Source organism: Seriola lalandi, unplaced genomic scaffold (assembly GCF_002814215.2).
Source record: "Seriola lalandi dorsalis isolate HSWRI2012SDOR001 ecotype SW California unplaced genomic scaffold, Sedor1 jcf7180002054578, whole genome shotgun sequence".
NCBI classification, from domain to species: domain Eukaryota; kingdom Metazoa; phylum Chordata; class Actinopteri; order Carangiformes; family Carangidae; genus Seriola; species Seriola lalandi.
Window position 1 is genome coordinate 1,152,959 of NW_019525131.1, and position 15,157 is coordinate 1,168,115.

Below are 15,157 nucleotides of genomic sequence, written 5' to 3' on the forward strand. Positions count from 1 at the left end.
CCGGCCACCCTGCGGAGGAAACTCATTTCGGCCGCTCGTATTCGCGATCTCGTTCTTTCGGTCATTACCCAAAGCTCATGACCATAGGTGAGGATTGGAACGTAGATCGACCAGAAAATCGAGAGCTTCGCCTTCCGGCTTAGCTCCCTCTTCCCCACAACGGACCGATTCAGCGCCCGCATCACTGCTGACGCCGCCCCAAAGCTGACTCTGATTGGCTAATTAGACTCATTAACTCTTAGCCTTATTACTCAGGCGTTAAAGCAACTCTAAGATAAATCAACATGGTATATTTGCATGTACTTCTTCAGAAATGTTCTAGTTATTGCCATTATTATTTTTATTACTGTTATTTATTAATATTAATGATAACACCATTACCTATAGGTACTGGTATTATTATTTTCACTGTTACAATTAACAATCAACACTATATACCGGTCTCTCTCTCTCCTCCCTCACCCCCCTTTCCCCTCTCAACCAGCTGGTCGAGGCAGAACCCTGAGCCCGGTTCTGTTGGAGGTTTCTTCCTGTTAAAGGGAGTTTTACCTCCCATATGTCACCAAGTGCTGCTCTTTGTTGGAACTGTTGGTTTATCTCTATAATAAAGTAAGATCTCGACCTTACCCTGTAAAGTGCCTTGAGATAATGTATATCATGATTTGATGCTATACAAATAAAATTGAACTGAATTGAATCTTTGCCGATTCACTCTTTGTGGACCTATCTATCCACCACTCACCTTAGTGCGACACTTCGGGTACTCATGGTCTCCAGGGAGCACTTTGAAAGAGATGGGGACTCTGTCAGCTCGACGGTTGGCACAAAAGGCGTCCCAGATGGCTCGGTGCACAGCATTGTACACCACATCCAGACCGGTTAGAGCTACAAATGCCATGGGCCGACAACATAGCTCGGGAGGAAGCTCCCACTGGGAACCTGCCATCATGATGGTTCAACAGTGCACACCCCTGCACAAGACAGAGCAAAATCACAGGAGTCATGACAGAGGGAACTGGATCGAATGAGTCACTTCAGGTTTCCTGTGTGCATGAAAGTAAAAATCAAGAAGGTGCCCCAGGGTACCTCTGAAATAAATGAATATTCAATCACTCTTTCAAACAATATAATCATTGATATCAACATACAAGCCTACATCATATAAACCAACTGTGACTGCGGAGTGATCATTCTGGAGTAAGGATATCTTATCCCTAAAGAGTTTAGTAATCTTTTTCACTGGCAGTATGCAGCTTCTTTAAGTGATAAATCAAACATAGAAAATATTCAGTTTGGTCTCGAAAATGTGGCTAAACTGGCTTTGATTTTGAAAACCTTTTTTATCAAAGGTGGGGAGCAATATGAACCTTGAGAAAAGTACACAGTTCATTAGTCAATTGTTAACTCAATTCTGACACTGTAAAAGATTTTATGCAAGAACACAATATCACCGCAACATATCATAACACATATTTCAAGAATAATTATTCTCCTAAATCCACTTACTATGCAAAATATTCTAACCTTTAGTCCTTTGTAGAAAGTGCAGTGATGTTTAGAGAACCGGTGTTAATAATCTGTTGTGTTTCTGTTTCCACAGCACCGGGCATTACCAGACAGAGGCTTAATGGAGAACAAGTCACAAGACTTTAGGGTTAGCATCAGTTGAGCACAGGGAAGCCAGTTAGCTGCTAACAGTTACACTTGTTTACATCGTACAGACTGAAGCTCCACTATATCACCTACGTCGCGGTTTACAAATTTCTTGACATGGAGACGTTTTCATCCATATAACAATCTGCTGTGCATCCAATAAACGGGAGACATGTTATATTTTTTGCTAGCTGTGAAAAGACATAAAATAAAATCCGTTAAGACGAAAGCGGAAGTGAGATAACCTAACTCGACTAACGCTACTAGCATTGATGTTGTTCTGTTGTCCTCATTAAACTCGTAATAAAAATTAAATCAAATTTGAGAACTCGTAGATACATTAGACAGCAACATACCTCTACTGCATTACTTTAAGTCAACTGGTAACAGTGCTAGGTCGAGCTACCAAACTGCTCTTAACAGATAGTTAGGAGACCCAAGGCTGTCTCATAAGGCTAAAATTAGCGTTAGCTGATGGGCGAGGCTGCAAATTTAACAAGCAAATAAACGTCCGTGTAGTTTTAGTTTGAGGCTGCCTGACTTCGTTTCAGCCAGGTCCCAACTCTGGTTACCACTAGACAGCTAGTCACCGATGTGTCAACCTCCACACAACCAGAAAACAATATATAATTCAGCAATTGTTGTTGAAGCAACAACAACCGAGCTACCTAGTTAGCTGCCTGTGTCAGAACTTAAATGTAACACTTCCGGTTCGACTTTTCAAAATTAAACGGCTACTTCCTTGCCTCAATGATTTTTAACAAGGCAAATTCTGAAAAATCAATCTTAACAATATTGATGACTATAATGATAACAATAATAATGGTACGACCTTAAAACTACAAAGAAGTTCGTTTCCTGAGGATGCCATGTCAACATTCATAGATGATGTATTGTAATAGAAACAAACTCACCTGAATGTTTATGACCATTTAATCAGCATTTGATGAGCTGTTGGGGAACATCCTGGAAGTGAGGAAGTGTTATTGGTTGTTATAGGTTGTTATACGTTATAGTGTTATAAATTGGAGAAAAATGATCATTTTATATGATAGCAGAATGATGGTTGTATATGTCAATATTGCATTTGCCTGGGAAAGGTGGATGAAGACATGTTATTCTAGCTGGATTGTTATTCTGTTATTCTGAGTGTTAGGCTATAATTGGCTGATAGTATCATTCATGTTGAACCCTGAGGTAAAGTGCACACCATGTTGAATGATTCCTCTGTATGCAAAACACATCACATTATTAGTTATCTAGAAAGTGATAGGGATCTCTGCATATGAGCTGACTTTGAGCTTAGAACCAGTAGCTCTACAAACAGTAAGGAGATTATCTCTGGAAGGATGGGATTCGCAGCACAAGGTTATAAATAAAGCTTTTAATGAGGTGCATCAGTTGGCAACACCTCAGTTGGTGTCTTGCATTTTTTGTGTAGAAAAATAGCAGGGAGAGAGAGATGTGCTTGATCAAAAGGACTGAGGAAAGGAAACAGGGGGATTAAACCACAAGAGTAGAAATGGATCAGAAAATGTGTGTGGATGCAGTGAACACTATGAATACTCAATAGAAGTTGAAGAAGGGTGGCAGGAGAAAAGCTTACTTTAAACAAAGGAATAAACATTTTTTTTAACGACTCAGACCCACATGGACACATGATTGTAATTGAAAGGATGGTGACTGAGGATCGGAATGTGTTGATTAAATGCAAAAAAGGCTAATTATAGGAATCAATCTGGAGCAGGTGACCAGGGCCAAAAGCAACTCTTGAGGTAAATGGATAAAAGAGTCATTTCAGGGTTCCTGTGTATGCAAAAGTGTGTGTCAAGAAGCCAAGAAAAATACACTGAGCTGGCACAGCCACACAGCGGTGACAGACTGAAGCAGTGTCTCAGTAGATCCTCTGATACTGTTGTTAATTGACTGAATGATTTGTTGGCTCACTGACCAAAAGAAATCTGTCTCCAACCGATTTCAGAACTATTACTCCTGAAATAAATGTGTATTCAATCACAGATCCAATTTAAAACACATACATAATCACTTCTGATGAGGATAGTTTGGAGGATGGATATTTAATTTTTGGAGAAATGACGAATCTTTTCAGAAACAGGTCTACTGCTCATCATTTGAATATTTAAACTGATTTTAAAAAATATATATATTTTCCTGGTGGAACACAGCTTCCATAAGATATGAATAAAAGACATTTGATCTAAAACAGCAGAAAAAGTGAAAGGCTAGATTAAAAAAGTCAATTGCAAATCCAATGCTTGTTATATCCTAATAATCTTACCTAGTAATTTGCGGACATATTTGAGTCCAAGTGAACCCGGGTGCAGCTCAGCTGACTCTCGCTTGGTAAACACAGGTTAAACGCAAACTTGCTGCAGGAGTCTCAGCACAGAGCGATACATCCTGCTTCCTGTCATCCTGCGCCCCTCAGCAGACAGGCGCATCCGACTGCTCGTGCCTGAGCACACGGACTCATCTGAAGCCATGGAGCAGCATCCCAGCAGCGGGACCAACACCACAGGGGAGGGCCGGGCCATGTCCCTGCGTGATTAAGGTGAGTGTCCCAAGTGGATGTTTGTGCTGTGTGGTGTGTGTGGAGCAGATATGAAGTCTTTTATCTTCATACGGAGAAGGTCTCAGTCTGAGCTGATGAGGACGGGAAGCGCTGCGCTGCGCTGTGTTGTGTGATCGCAGTGAACCTGTAGTGATGAAGATGGTGGTAGGGCTGGGTGGGGAGGATGATACAGTGAATCAGCGCTTCAGCAGGTGATGGTACAGACCTGATATCTGACACACGCCGTCCTGAGTCTTCCATGAACGATGACACGCCATGCGTCAGTCAATGGTCTCCTAAATGTTTCGCTTAGAGAATAAAACACGAGCCGAGATATTCTACAGATTGAGACATGTCGTTAATTCAGATGAATAAACGGAAGTTATTTTATTAAAACTTAAACTTCAGATAATATTTGTTCAGTTGGAAGGTCCTCAGCTCACTCACCGCTCTACTCGGTCCTTAAGTTAAGATAAATTCAAATTTAAAAGAAGATGGGTATATTCTGTATCAGCCGAATTAAATAGCAGAGCTATGAGACTGAATGTAAATGCAGTTGGATGATTTTTAGGCGATGTGTACCTTCTGACAAGTAAAGGCGCCATAAATTGAGATTTTTTCCATTTAGTATGGTGGTGTGTGTGCCAACGCACTGAGAACAATAAATCTTCCTTAAAGACGAACATCAAGTTCGGATCAATTGGTGTGGCTGATTGCGAGAGACGTGTGTGAGAGTAGAATTAGCAGGAGGCCTTTAATGACCTTGGATGAGGTTGTGGATTTTACAGTTTTCACAGTCAGGAATGTTTCATGTCCTGGAATGTGCTAGGCCAGAGCTGTAGTCTAGGGAAATCTGCAGCCTGGGAGTTCCCAGCCTTCCCACAGGAGGTTAGTCAAACATGTATCATGTAGTGCTGTTTTAAAACAGAAACCAAGCACAGAGGCTGCACATAATGAATTAACCAAACTAGTCTACTTCTTTCTGTACCCCTCCCACACCAAACTCCCCCAAACATCCCTATATTATCACAATCCTGAACACATACTGTGTATGGAACACAGTAGGATATACATGTATATTAGCCTGTGCATCATGAGGGGAAAATTAAAGAAGAAATCATACAACACATGCACATTTTTCGTTAATTCATCTATACATTGTTTAAAAAAAAAACTCCACAGTCACATTTGATCGTGTCAGTGCAGTTCTTTAAAAGGTGATTCAGGAAGACAATGATCTTAATCCCACTCAGAGATGGAGTGTGAATAGTTTTCCTGTGTGTGCAAGTGGATCTGTTTGACCAGGAAAAGCAGGAGACATAATTATAATGACTATTTAGCTATGTTTGATAAGCAACACATTTATCCTTCCATTCCCCCGTCAAACCTGATTATTCCTGTTTGGTCATGGGTGGTGTCGAGGCTCTGCTACACTGGAGGATATCCCAACCACACTGAGAGGAAGGCAAGTAAAATGAACCTGAAAACCAAAAACCAGAAACACATTCACAGCTATACAGATTATTTGTTGTCAGTTCAGCTGAGACGTGTGAATCTTGGACCGCACTGAAAGTATTGACAAGACATACCCATGAGACACAGAGGAACTAACCAAACCAGGGGGACCTCTATGGTGTGTTTGTTTGATGTGGTCATGATCCTGATGAGCATATACAGTATATACAGATAATTAACATTAACAGATGTAAGAATACATATCTTCTGACTGCCTGCATATTAATTAATTAATTATATAACCTCAAACACACCACAGACACTGGCTGCATCAGGTCACAGCACTGGTGTGGATTAGTGACTCATTTATTTGGGGTCAGATGTGATGGTTACAGCACTGATTGATGTCAGAGGAAACTGTGGCTGTGAATGCAGAGTGAATGGATCTCTAACTCCATTCTTCATTTTACAACTTCATATTTATTGTTTTCTGTTGGGGAAGGATATGATTTTGCACAAACCAGTAAGTTCAACAGCAGTCACATTTACTGTATATATTTATACATGTTCCTTACTGATACCTGAATTTATGTATTGGTCGATACAGAATTCTGAGTATTGGCAGTTTCAGTCCTCCACATTTTTCTTTTGTCTTTTTGAAGAAATAATTGAAGTTGGTTGGTGAAGGTTGATGGGTGGAAAACAGTCTAAATATATATCAGGATATACAGCTGTTTCTAGTCATATCGTTTGAAGTTTTCCTGTTACTTTAAACCGTGGAGCTAAGAGAGTCAAGGGTCATTCACACTGAGGCTGCAGCGTCATCAATAAGATGGTCAGCTTGGTAGGGACTAGAGTTAGCAGAGGAGTCCTCTAAGATATGGCCCTGAATTAAATGCTGATGAGACTGAGACTGTCTTGTGTGCAGGGATGGTGATGACAGACCACATTTTTTTGGAGGAACACAGTGTCTGAGAAGGAGCATCAGGCTGAATGATTGAGTTCAAGTAGATGGAGCAGACCCAGAAGTCTCTCTGAAGGCAGCATTAGAGACTGAATCTGATTCAGGAGGTCATGGGTAGACGGTGGAGGTCGATGAGTGGCAGAGCAACATGTGACCTTTTAGTTTGATCGAAGACCAGACAGGCTGCTGCATTCTGGACCATCTTTAAGGGTTTGACTGTGTGAAGGGAGGTCAACCAGAAGAGCACTGCAGTAGTCCAGGTGAGCGATATCCATGGTCTGGACTAAGAGCTGGGTGGAAAACTGAGTCAGGTCATCTGATTTTTCTGATGTTGTATAGATCAAAGAGACACGACCAGGAGACAAATACAACATGGTCAGAGAAGGAGAAGCTAGTCATCAAACATGACACCAGGTCTCTCTAGACCTTGGTTGGGGTCAGAAATTAAGAGGTGATTTTGATATTGATATCATGATGGAGAGACTGATTGGCCGGGATGACTAACAGTTAGGTCTTAGAGAAACTTCTCTTAAAGGTGGTGTTCCTTCATCCAGGTGGATGTGTCAGAAAGGCAGGACTAGATCTGCTCAGAGACAGTGGGGTCATCTGGTGATAATGACAGGTTTAGTTGGGTGTCGTCTGCATAGCAGTGAAATGAAAAGTCATGTGGAAGGATAACTGGACCCAAGGAAGCAAAGAGGAAGGGTCCCAGTACTGATCCATGGGGCACTCGTGGGGAGGGGATGTGATAACGATGTTTGTCCTTGCCATGACATGAAGTAAGATAGCTACGATGATTAAGATGATGATGATGATAATGCTATAGCATCTGTTCTATCAGAACTGAAGAGCATTTCTGCTATTGAAAAAAGAGTAGAAAAACAACATTGAAGACTTTTATTGATAGGAAAAACATTTTCACTCTTCTCCTGACTGACTCCAGCGAGAGTTTGATTTATGAACTGGCTCCACTGGCCGTGAAAAAAATAGGAAGGAAGCAGAATCTGGCTGGTTGAGGTTAGTCTGTGATAAATGGTGACTGACAGATGGTTCATCTAATCACCTGCCAAGTAGTTTTTCACAATTTTCAACAAAGCCTTAATATGGGTGTACATGACCATATTAAAAGGAAAATAGAAAAGATGTTTGACATTTAATTTTTAAAGTTGTACCTCACTGAACAGTGGACAATAATCAAATGTTCAAATGAAAATGAAAATGCAATATTAACACTGTAACCTGATTTTCCAATGATTTTCTAATGCAAATAATATTCATGTCACCATTAAAATTAAAATGAAACTTTCTAACAATTTGAAAATGAAAACGGTATATGACATTTCATTTTGAAAGACTTAACCTGCTGTACAGTGGACAATGTTCAGTCCCCCCATTCTATTGCATTTACACTTACATGTGGCCATGCTGTCAAAATGAAAATGAAAATGAAATGTTCTAACAATGCCACGAATAAATAAATGTATGGGACTGGAGTGCTGAGTCACGTAAGACCTGATTATGGGAAACAATTTGTCAATTTAGATTATTGATGTCAACGCATTTTAAGCATCAACGTCATTGATTGCGGCGACTAATCACAGCAACCCTACAGGTGATATTTGGTTCAACAGGTTTTGACTGATGGGTTTAGGTAGACAGCATTTAGTGATCTGTTCTCAGCCCTTGGACAAAGTCTGCTTCTCTAAAGTTGGTTTTTGAACTTGTGATGAGAATTGACTGATTTAGTTTTTAAAAATTTTACTTTGAAAATCAGCTGTGTCATTCTGAATGTTTGCTAAAAAATAAATCACTGAAACACCATGGTTGCTATATATAATATATAATATATCTTATATTCATGCATTAGGCCTGTGGGACCAGTTATATATTTCAAACTGCTCAGGGTTCACTTCCTGTTACAAATCATCTTATCTAGAGACAGTTTACAACAGAAACTACTGACCTACCAAGAGACGACATGCAAGGTGATAGACCAGTTTTCATGTCTGGATGGAGAAAGGAAAAAGGAACAGTTCACTCAAAATGCATCATTATGTAGCTGTCAGCTTACAGTGTGTGAGACAGTGTTGATGTAAAATCTGCATCTTTCGAATTTCATAATGGTCCTCTGCTCCACTTCTCCAGGCTCCACTACAACACTGCACACGTCACTGTATCTCCCTCACTCTTTATTTTTTATGAGATGACACACTGCAGTCGTAGAGAACACGCATACACACGTGACAGGGAGGAGATGTGTTGAGGTCAAGATGATGCTGAGTCATCTCTCTGCTTCTCTCAGCTCTCTGCCTCTTTAAGCTGTGAGTGTGTTTAAGGGGCAAAGAGGGAGACTGAGTGTGTGTGTGTGTGGTGTGTGTGTGTGTGTGTGTGTGTGTGTGTGTGTTTGTGTGTGTGTTTGTGTGTGTAACCCTCAAAGAAAACAGGAAATGGCTTTACTGTGGTTTAGAGTAATAGCAGGGTCCCCTCAGTATTTGACATTGTCTCAGAAACAATGACTGTTATTACATGTGGAGATTAGATTTCTCTGACATTAAAATGACTGAGCTGTTTACATGAACATCAGGTGACAAATGATCTGACAGTGAAGCTGAGGTTAAAACAACACAGTGAAGAGGAGATGAAGGTTCTGGTCATGGCTAAAGGAGCTGTTATTAGAGAGGGAAGGTGTGTGATGATGTGTGATGTCATCATGTCAGTTAAATTCACTATTTTTATTAAGGTAATAAATAATTGAACTTATTGAATGTCTTTATAGTGAGTTAACAGTCACAGCAATTCTTTCAGGCTGCATGGTTTGACTCTTAGTTATGAAACATTTAAACACTTACAATATCTCCACAACTATGTCCACAAATGTGTCTGTCACAGAACCCAAGTATTTTCATCAAACACATTACTGCCACAGATATTTGATCTTAACAATGAAAAATAAATTGATTTAATTGAAATGATAATGAATGCCATTGAACATTTTGCATACTGTGTACTGAACACACAGTGATAACAGGGAATAAGAGAGATGATGATGAGGACGTCCAAGACGGTTCTTCCCCTCAGGGACTGGTTGGAGAAGGGGAGAAGGTTGAACCATCTCAGGCCACCACCATTGAATGAGGATAAGTCAGACTTATAATTTCTCACTGAGACAGTTTAAGCCATGAAATAAATGAATGTGGTTGTTGTGAACGGCTGACAGGCTGGTGGACTTCAGTCAGGATGAGACACTTCTAGCACACAGATCACAAAGGTAGACTGTAGATACAGTGGAAATTTAATTTAGCCTGCACGAACCAAATGATGCGACATATAACAGATTATGGTACAGGACCCAACTATGGCTTCATTACAGCTTAAAAATGTGCTATGTTTTTGGTATGCATGCCGGGTAGAGCAAATTCTTGGGTGCTGCCGGAGAAGTTTGCCTCGAAGGTTTTCTGTCAGAAAGACTTGGGTCAAATACGAGACTTTCACCCAGGAAACTCTTTACTTTAGGACTTTGTTGCTTTATTATTTTCAATTTTCACATTTTGGTTACATTTAGATACCAGAACTACTTTGTTAGGTCGAGTTAGGGTTAGAAAGCCAGAAAGTCAGCTTCCGAGGAAAACCTGCTACACTACACACAACTAACAAAATTAATGTCACTGAATAATTTTTCGGGGGAAAAATATGACATTCTCTATATTTTGATAATATGCCCCATAAAAAAGCTGAAACTGTACATCAGTCAAAGACAAGACAGTGCTATTTTTAAATAAGGAAGTGTGCCCCACAACTTCTGAACCCTGCACAGACAGCTCCACCTCCAGGCTAACATAGTTTTCATGCAATTTCCACACTGGTCCTGAGCACTCAAAGCAACTTCAGAAAACACATGCAAACAGAAAAAAACACAAAATTTTAGAAAACGTTTTCATCTGGGCAGAATTTGGAAATATGTTCTTACATTAAATTTTACAAGTGAGAAATGAATTAACCTGTTGATCATGTTGTGACACAAGTTGTTGTGTGATAGATTACTGGACTACTTACCTGAAATCACAAAGATGATGAAATAACAATAAGCTGTGTAGTGTTTGGTGATGAGTGATGTACAACCAAGCATCAACCTCCAGGGCTGAAAGATGAAGCATCAACACTGAAGTATCAAAACCTGCAGTTCCTCTAATGACCACTAGAGTCTGACTCCAACAGTGAGTTAATCCCCATAGACTCCCATGTTAAAGTATCCAACTTTACAGCAGAAATAAATATGTTGGTACAAAAACAGTTTTGGTCTCTAGAGCAAATTTTTTCCTTCATGACAACTTCTTATATAACTAACCTGTTTACATTTTATTAAGCTTTAAAGTTGTTGAGAATTGAGGGCTGAGCCTTTGTGAGTGACAGGTGGTTGAACTTTCAGCTTCAAAAGCACTCTTCAGAAACCTGTGGGTGACATAAGAGAGGTTACGTCCATCTTTACATATGGTTAATGTGTACTATCAGTGGTGAACCATCCTACACGATTAAGTGCTGGTGCTGATAAGTGTGTGTGTGTAGCTGTGCACTTGTGTCTTTGTGAGGACCTTGGCAGTGAGGATATTTTCAGAGCTGTTTTTAGGGTTCAGGTTAACATCAGGTTTAGGTTACGATAAGGTTAAGGTTAGGATCAGGGTTAGGAAGGGAGGAGTGTCATCACAAAGTAAGAAGAACAAGCCTGTGTGTGTGTGTGTGTGTGTGTGTGTGTGTGTGTGTATGACTGTATCATATTTATAGTCTCCTGCATGTTCCTTGTGTAACCTTGTCACTCCTCCTCCTCTGTGCCCCCCTCTCACCCTCCTCTCTCTAGAGATAGACAGAAGAGGAGGGGGTTGGGCTGAGGGGACCCAGACTGTACAGGAGGGGCCCACACTTTCTACGTGTTCCAGCCTCTTATCCAACACACACAGTTTCACATTGTTTATCGTCCACATCTCAACAGTCTCTCTGTTTGTTTTGACTTCAGACCTCAGACGTGTGTGTGGATGGGTCCACTGATGACAGGACACAGGCAAGGACCACCTGTTTGTCAGGTAACACACACACACACACACACGCACGCACACACACACACACACACACACACACACACATGTGTTCATACAGAGTTAATTATGTAATTTGTAATTTGTATAGAGTGTAATTACTCAAATTTCATATTAAAGCATATATGTTCACAGCCTGAAGGATATTATTTTAAAAAGGAGGATATCAAAAATATTAAGTAAAAAAAGAAAACATGAAACTTAGAGACTTCAGAAAACTTTAAATATGTGTGTTCATATCTTGGTGATGATGGTTAGTTTCTCTATATTTTGTTCTCCTTTAAGAAGCAGACCACTGGCTTTCATTTCTGCAGTCTTGCCTGTAATATGAGGTATTCAAATGCTGAACTAAGGTTCTTACACTTACTGCAGGATAGGCTCAACTGGAATTATTAGCAACAATAGCAAGCTCTTATTGTGATACTAAGGCTTAAGTATTAGCTATTGATAACCGGAGGATGTCTAAAATTGCCTCAGCTAAATTTGGTGGGTAAACCAATTCTCACCACAGTGCACTTGTTTGTAAGTACACCTAGACGTTTACTCCTGTGGTGGACTAGAATTTTATTCTAACCCTTGCGGTTTTGGACAAATTATGAATTTAATATTGCACAATTTGCCAACAGTACTTAGCCTTGGACGGGGCACCAAATAATGGGTCTGAGCTCTGCCTCATGAGCTAGACACCATAAATGTTGGATCTTTGGCTGTCTATCAATTTATTGGCATCATAAATTAAGAAAATATTATTATTCAAAATATTAATATTAAATAATAACTTTAAAATGAATTAAAGTCCTCTAAATTTACCAGGTTGAGAGATGGTTAGCTGCATGCACGTTGTAGAACTGAGACGTACTACAGGTATGTGTGTGAACATAAAAGTACTCGATTAACTGTGTGACTAATAACAACCTAAGGGAACATTACAGCAACAAGACATTAATCAACAGGTACATTAACAAAGTTAAAACTTCTGCTACTTGGCTGTGCTGTGCTATGCTGTGCTGGGAGAGGTTACATTACCCAGTCCTTGGAACAAAACAAAGAGGTCCTATCCAGTGTTTTGTAAAGTCCAGTGAGTTGGGAGGCTTCCTGGTGGAGTAAAGTCCTGTCTGGCTGTGTGGCTTCCGCTGTTATCTCCTTTGTTCTCCTCACAGAGTTAGCTGTTCCACGCTAACTCTGCTATGACTCCTGTTGCTTGGAAAATCAGCTGGCTGACCTTGTGCTGAAGCCGCTGATTCTGAAGAGAACTTGGTTCACTCTCAGTTAATCCAAAGCAGGTCACTGCTGTTGAGGAGAAGAGTGTTGCAGTCTGCTGTGAGCAGGCCAGCAAGAGAGCATTTTTCTCAGGTAGCAGGGCTGACCTGGGCTGGGGCCTTGGTGCTCCTTGAAGAGCCGAGAGGGAAGAGCAGGAGCTGCTCTCCTGAGCAAGCCAAAAGAGAACAGAACAGAACAGAGAAAGAGATCTGGTTTTGTTTGGTGACACACTGGGGGGGGGGTCATATGTCACACACTGACCAACACTGACTGGTAAGTGAGGTCCCTGGGGGAGGGTCGTCCCCAGGTGTGAACAGTGAGAAACTGTGGTCTAATGATCTCCATTGCATGCATCCATTGTTAAAAAATAGCTCTCATTGGACTGACTGTAAATGAACGTGAAAAAAGTGTATTGTTAGTGTACAGCAGTAATGGAAAAACATTGTAGTAACAAAAGGCAGTAACCCTGGGGTCAACAGTTAATTTACGTGTCTTTACTTAATGAAAACTTATCACCTCATCTGACATAACTGTAGCTGTTTTGAAAACCCCAAAAGATGTAAAAACAGCCACAAAATGTCGCAAAACAACCAAAAAGAAACTCAAGACAGTTGAAAACAATTCCTGCAGAAATTTTGAATGTGCCTGCTGCTTGGTGTGTGTACTTCAGTGTGTTTCTGTCAATATGTGTGTGCTTGTGTGTGTTTTGTGTAGCGGTAGAGCTGCCCAATAGAACCTCACAGGGAAACAAACACACACAATCCCCTCTGTCTCCCTAGGCAGACAACTTTTTGAAGAAACTTGTGTTTGAAAATGGGATATCGGAGGGGAAACTACATGTCCTATTGAAAAGATCAACTCACCACAATGCTAAAATGGTTGAAAAGCTCATATTTATTGAAGTACAGTGCTTTGAAAAATTAGATCTCAAAATTACAATTTTTTATTAGGTGAATATCCAAAGGTGGAGATGGTTTGTGTGTCTTTCAAAATATGTGTGTACATTTATGTGTACAAAAATGGGTTCTTAACAAAGTTGTCCTCACAATCATAGAAAGACATGAACACATACACAGTGCTGATTTGCCTTATATATGCTCTCATGCTTGAGACTAATGAGGGTAAGAGTCAATGAGTCTAATTAGCCAATAAGAATCTGCTTTGTCTATTTCTCCCCGGATATTACGTTAGTAGTGTGCATGTGTGTGTGTGTGTGTGTGTGTGTGAGTCTGGCTGTTTGTGTGGCTGTTTTTATAAACATCACAGAGATCAAAGAGTCTCTTAATGAGCCTTGTTGAACACTTGTGTCTAGCTGGAAGACAGTGCTGACACAGAGCTGAGTGTGATTTTGGCTCGGCAGGCCTCTAGAACAACTGTTGGAACAATGACCAGACCATGACTCGAATTGCTAAGAAAAATCTTAAGTTGTGTTTCTACCGCAGGAACTTTCTCCAGGAACCAGGAACCTTTAGAGGAACTATGTGTGTTTTTCGATTACAGGAACAAGGGTCTAAATTTTGTTGAATGCATGTATGCAGGATAGTAATATATGCCTTCAATGCTATTACATTGCAGGCACATAACTACAAAAAGATGCAAAATGACAACAAAACACAAAACAACAAAGTAATACAAGACAAAAGCAAAGAGACCACAATTTAAATGAGTCTTTAACGCATTTTACTCAACTAAAATGAGTACATGATAGGAACTCATTTTAGATTTGAAACAAAAACATTAATTTTTGACCTGATTATGTGTAACTTAAAATAACAACATTCCAACATACGGGTCTCATAGCTCTAATATTTACTCATTTTAAAACATAAATTTAAACAAAATTTAAACACCTTTGTGTAAGCTTGGCAGTTTTAACTCAGACTTGCACCAAAATATGAAAAAGCAGCTCCACTGATTAAAGGCCTGGTCACACCAGGAAGTGGCATATGCTAATATGCAAGCTGGCATTATTCAGTGTCAGGTTTTGTAGCATCTGTTGTAAAGGTGTGTTGTTTTTTAAATCGAAAACAACTGGACTAGGTTATTTGTCTGTGAAGACGTTTCACCTCTCATCCAAGAGGCTTCATCAGTTTGTGTACGCATCTGACCAGGCTGGGACTGGTCCTACTTTCTGGTGTGGAGACCCAGGTATTTAACCTCTTGTGG

At 40.2% G+C, this 15,157-nt stretch overlaps 2 protein-coding genes and 1 long non-coding RNA gene across 13 annotated transcripts in view; 1 reads left to right on the top strand and 2 right to left on the bottom strand.

Annotated features, from left to right (window-relative positions):
• Nucleotides 1–2,340, bottom strand: part of trappc11 (trafficking protein particle complex subunit 11) — a 28,245-nt gene extending 25,905 nt beyond the window's left edge. For 2 of the 9 annotated variants that reach the window (XM_023417821.2, XM_023417816.2), the window contains exons 1-2: nt 1,525–2,315; nt 743–971 (exon numbers count right to left, since the gene is read on the bottom strand). In XM_023417821.2, the coding sequence (XP_023273589.1) occupies nt 743–949 (207 nt within the window). In that variant the 5' untranslated portion in view covers nt 950–971; nt 1,525–2,315. The other 7 variants (XM_087177030.1, XM_087177031.1, XM_023417820.2 and 4 more) reach the window with 7 other exon arrangements.
• A 1,762-nt stretch (nt 2,341–4,102) lies between these two features.
• rell2 (RELT like 2) overlaps nt 4,103–15,157 on the top strand; it is a 29,300-nt gene continuing 18,245 nt past the window's right edge. The window contains exons 1-2 of one of the 3 annotated variants that reach the window (XM_023417843.2): nt 4,103–4,225; nt 11,653–11,719. The gene's annotated coding sequence lies outside the window, so the exon portion shown is untranslated. Of the gene's footprint in view, nt 4,226–11,483; nt 11,720–13,244; nt 13,265–15,157 lie in introns of those variants that run through there. The other 2 variants (XM_023417845.2, XM_087177033.1) reach the window with 2 other exon arrangements.
• On the bottom strand, nt 8,523–11,151 carry LOC147818469 (uncharacterized). The gene is made up of 3 exons (XR_015437932.1): nt 10,990–11,151; nt 10,698–10,782; nt 8,523–8,650 (listed from the first exon to the last, which is right to left on the bottom strand). It is a non-coding gene; the product is annotated as an uncharacterized LOC147818469 (long non-coding RNA).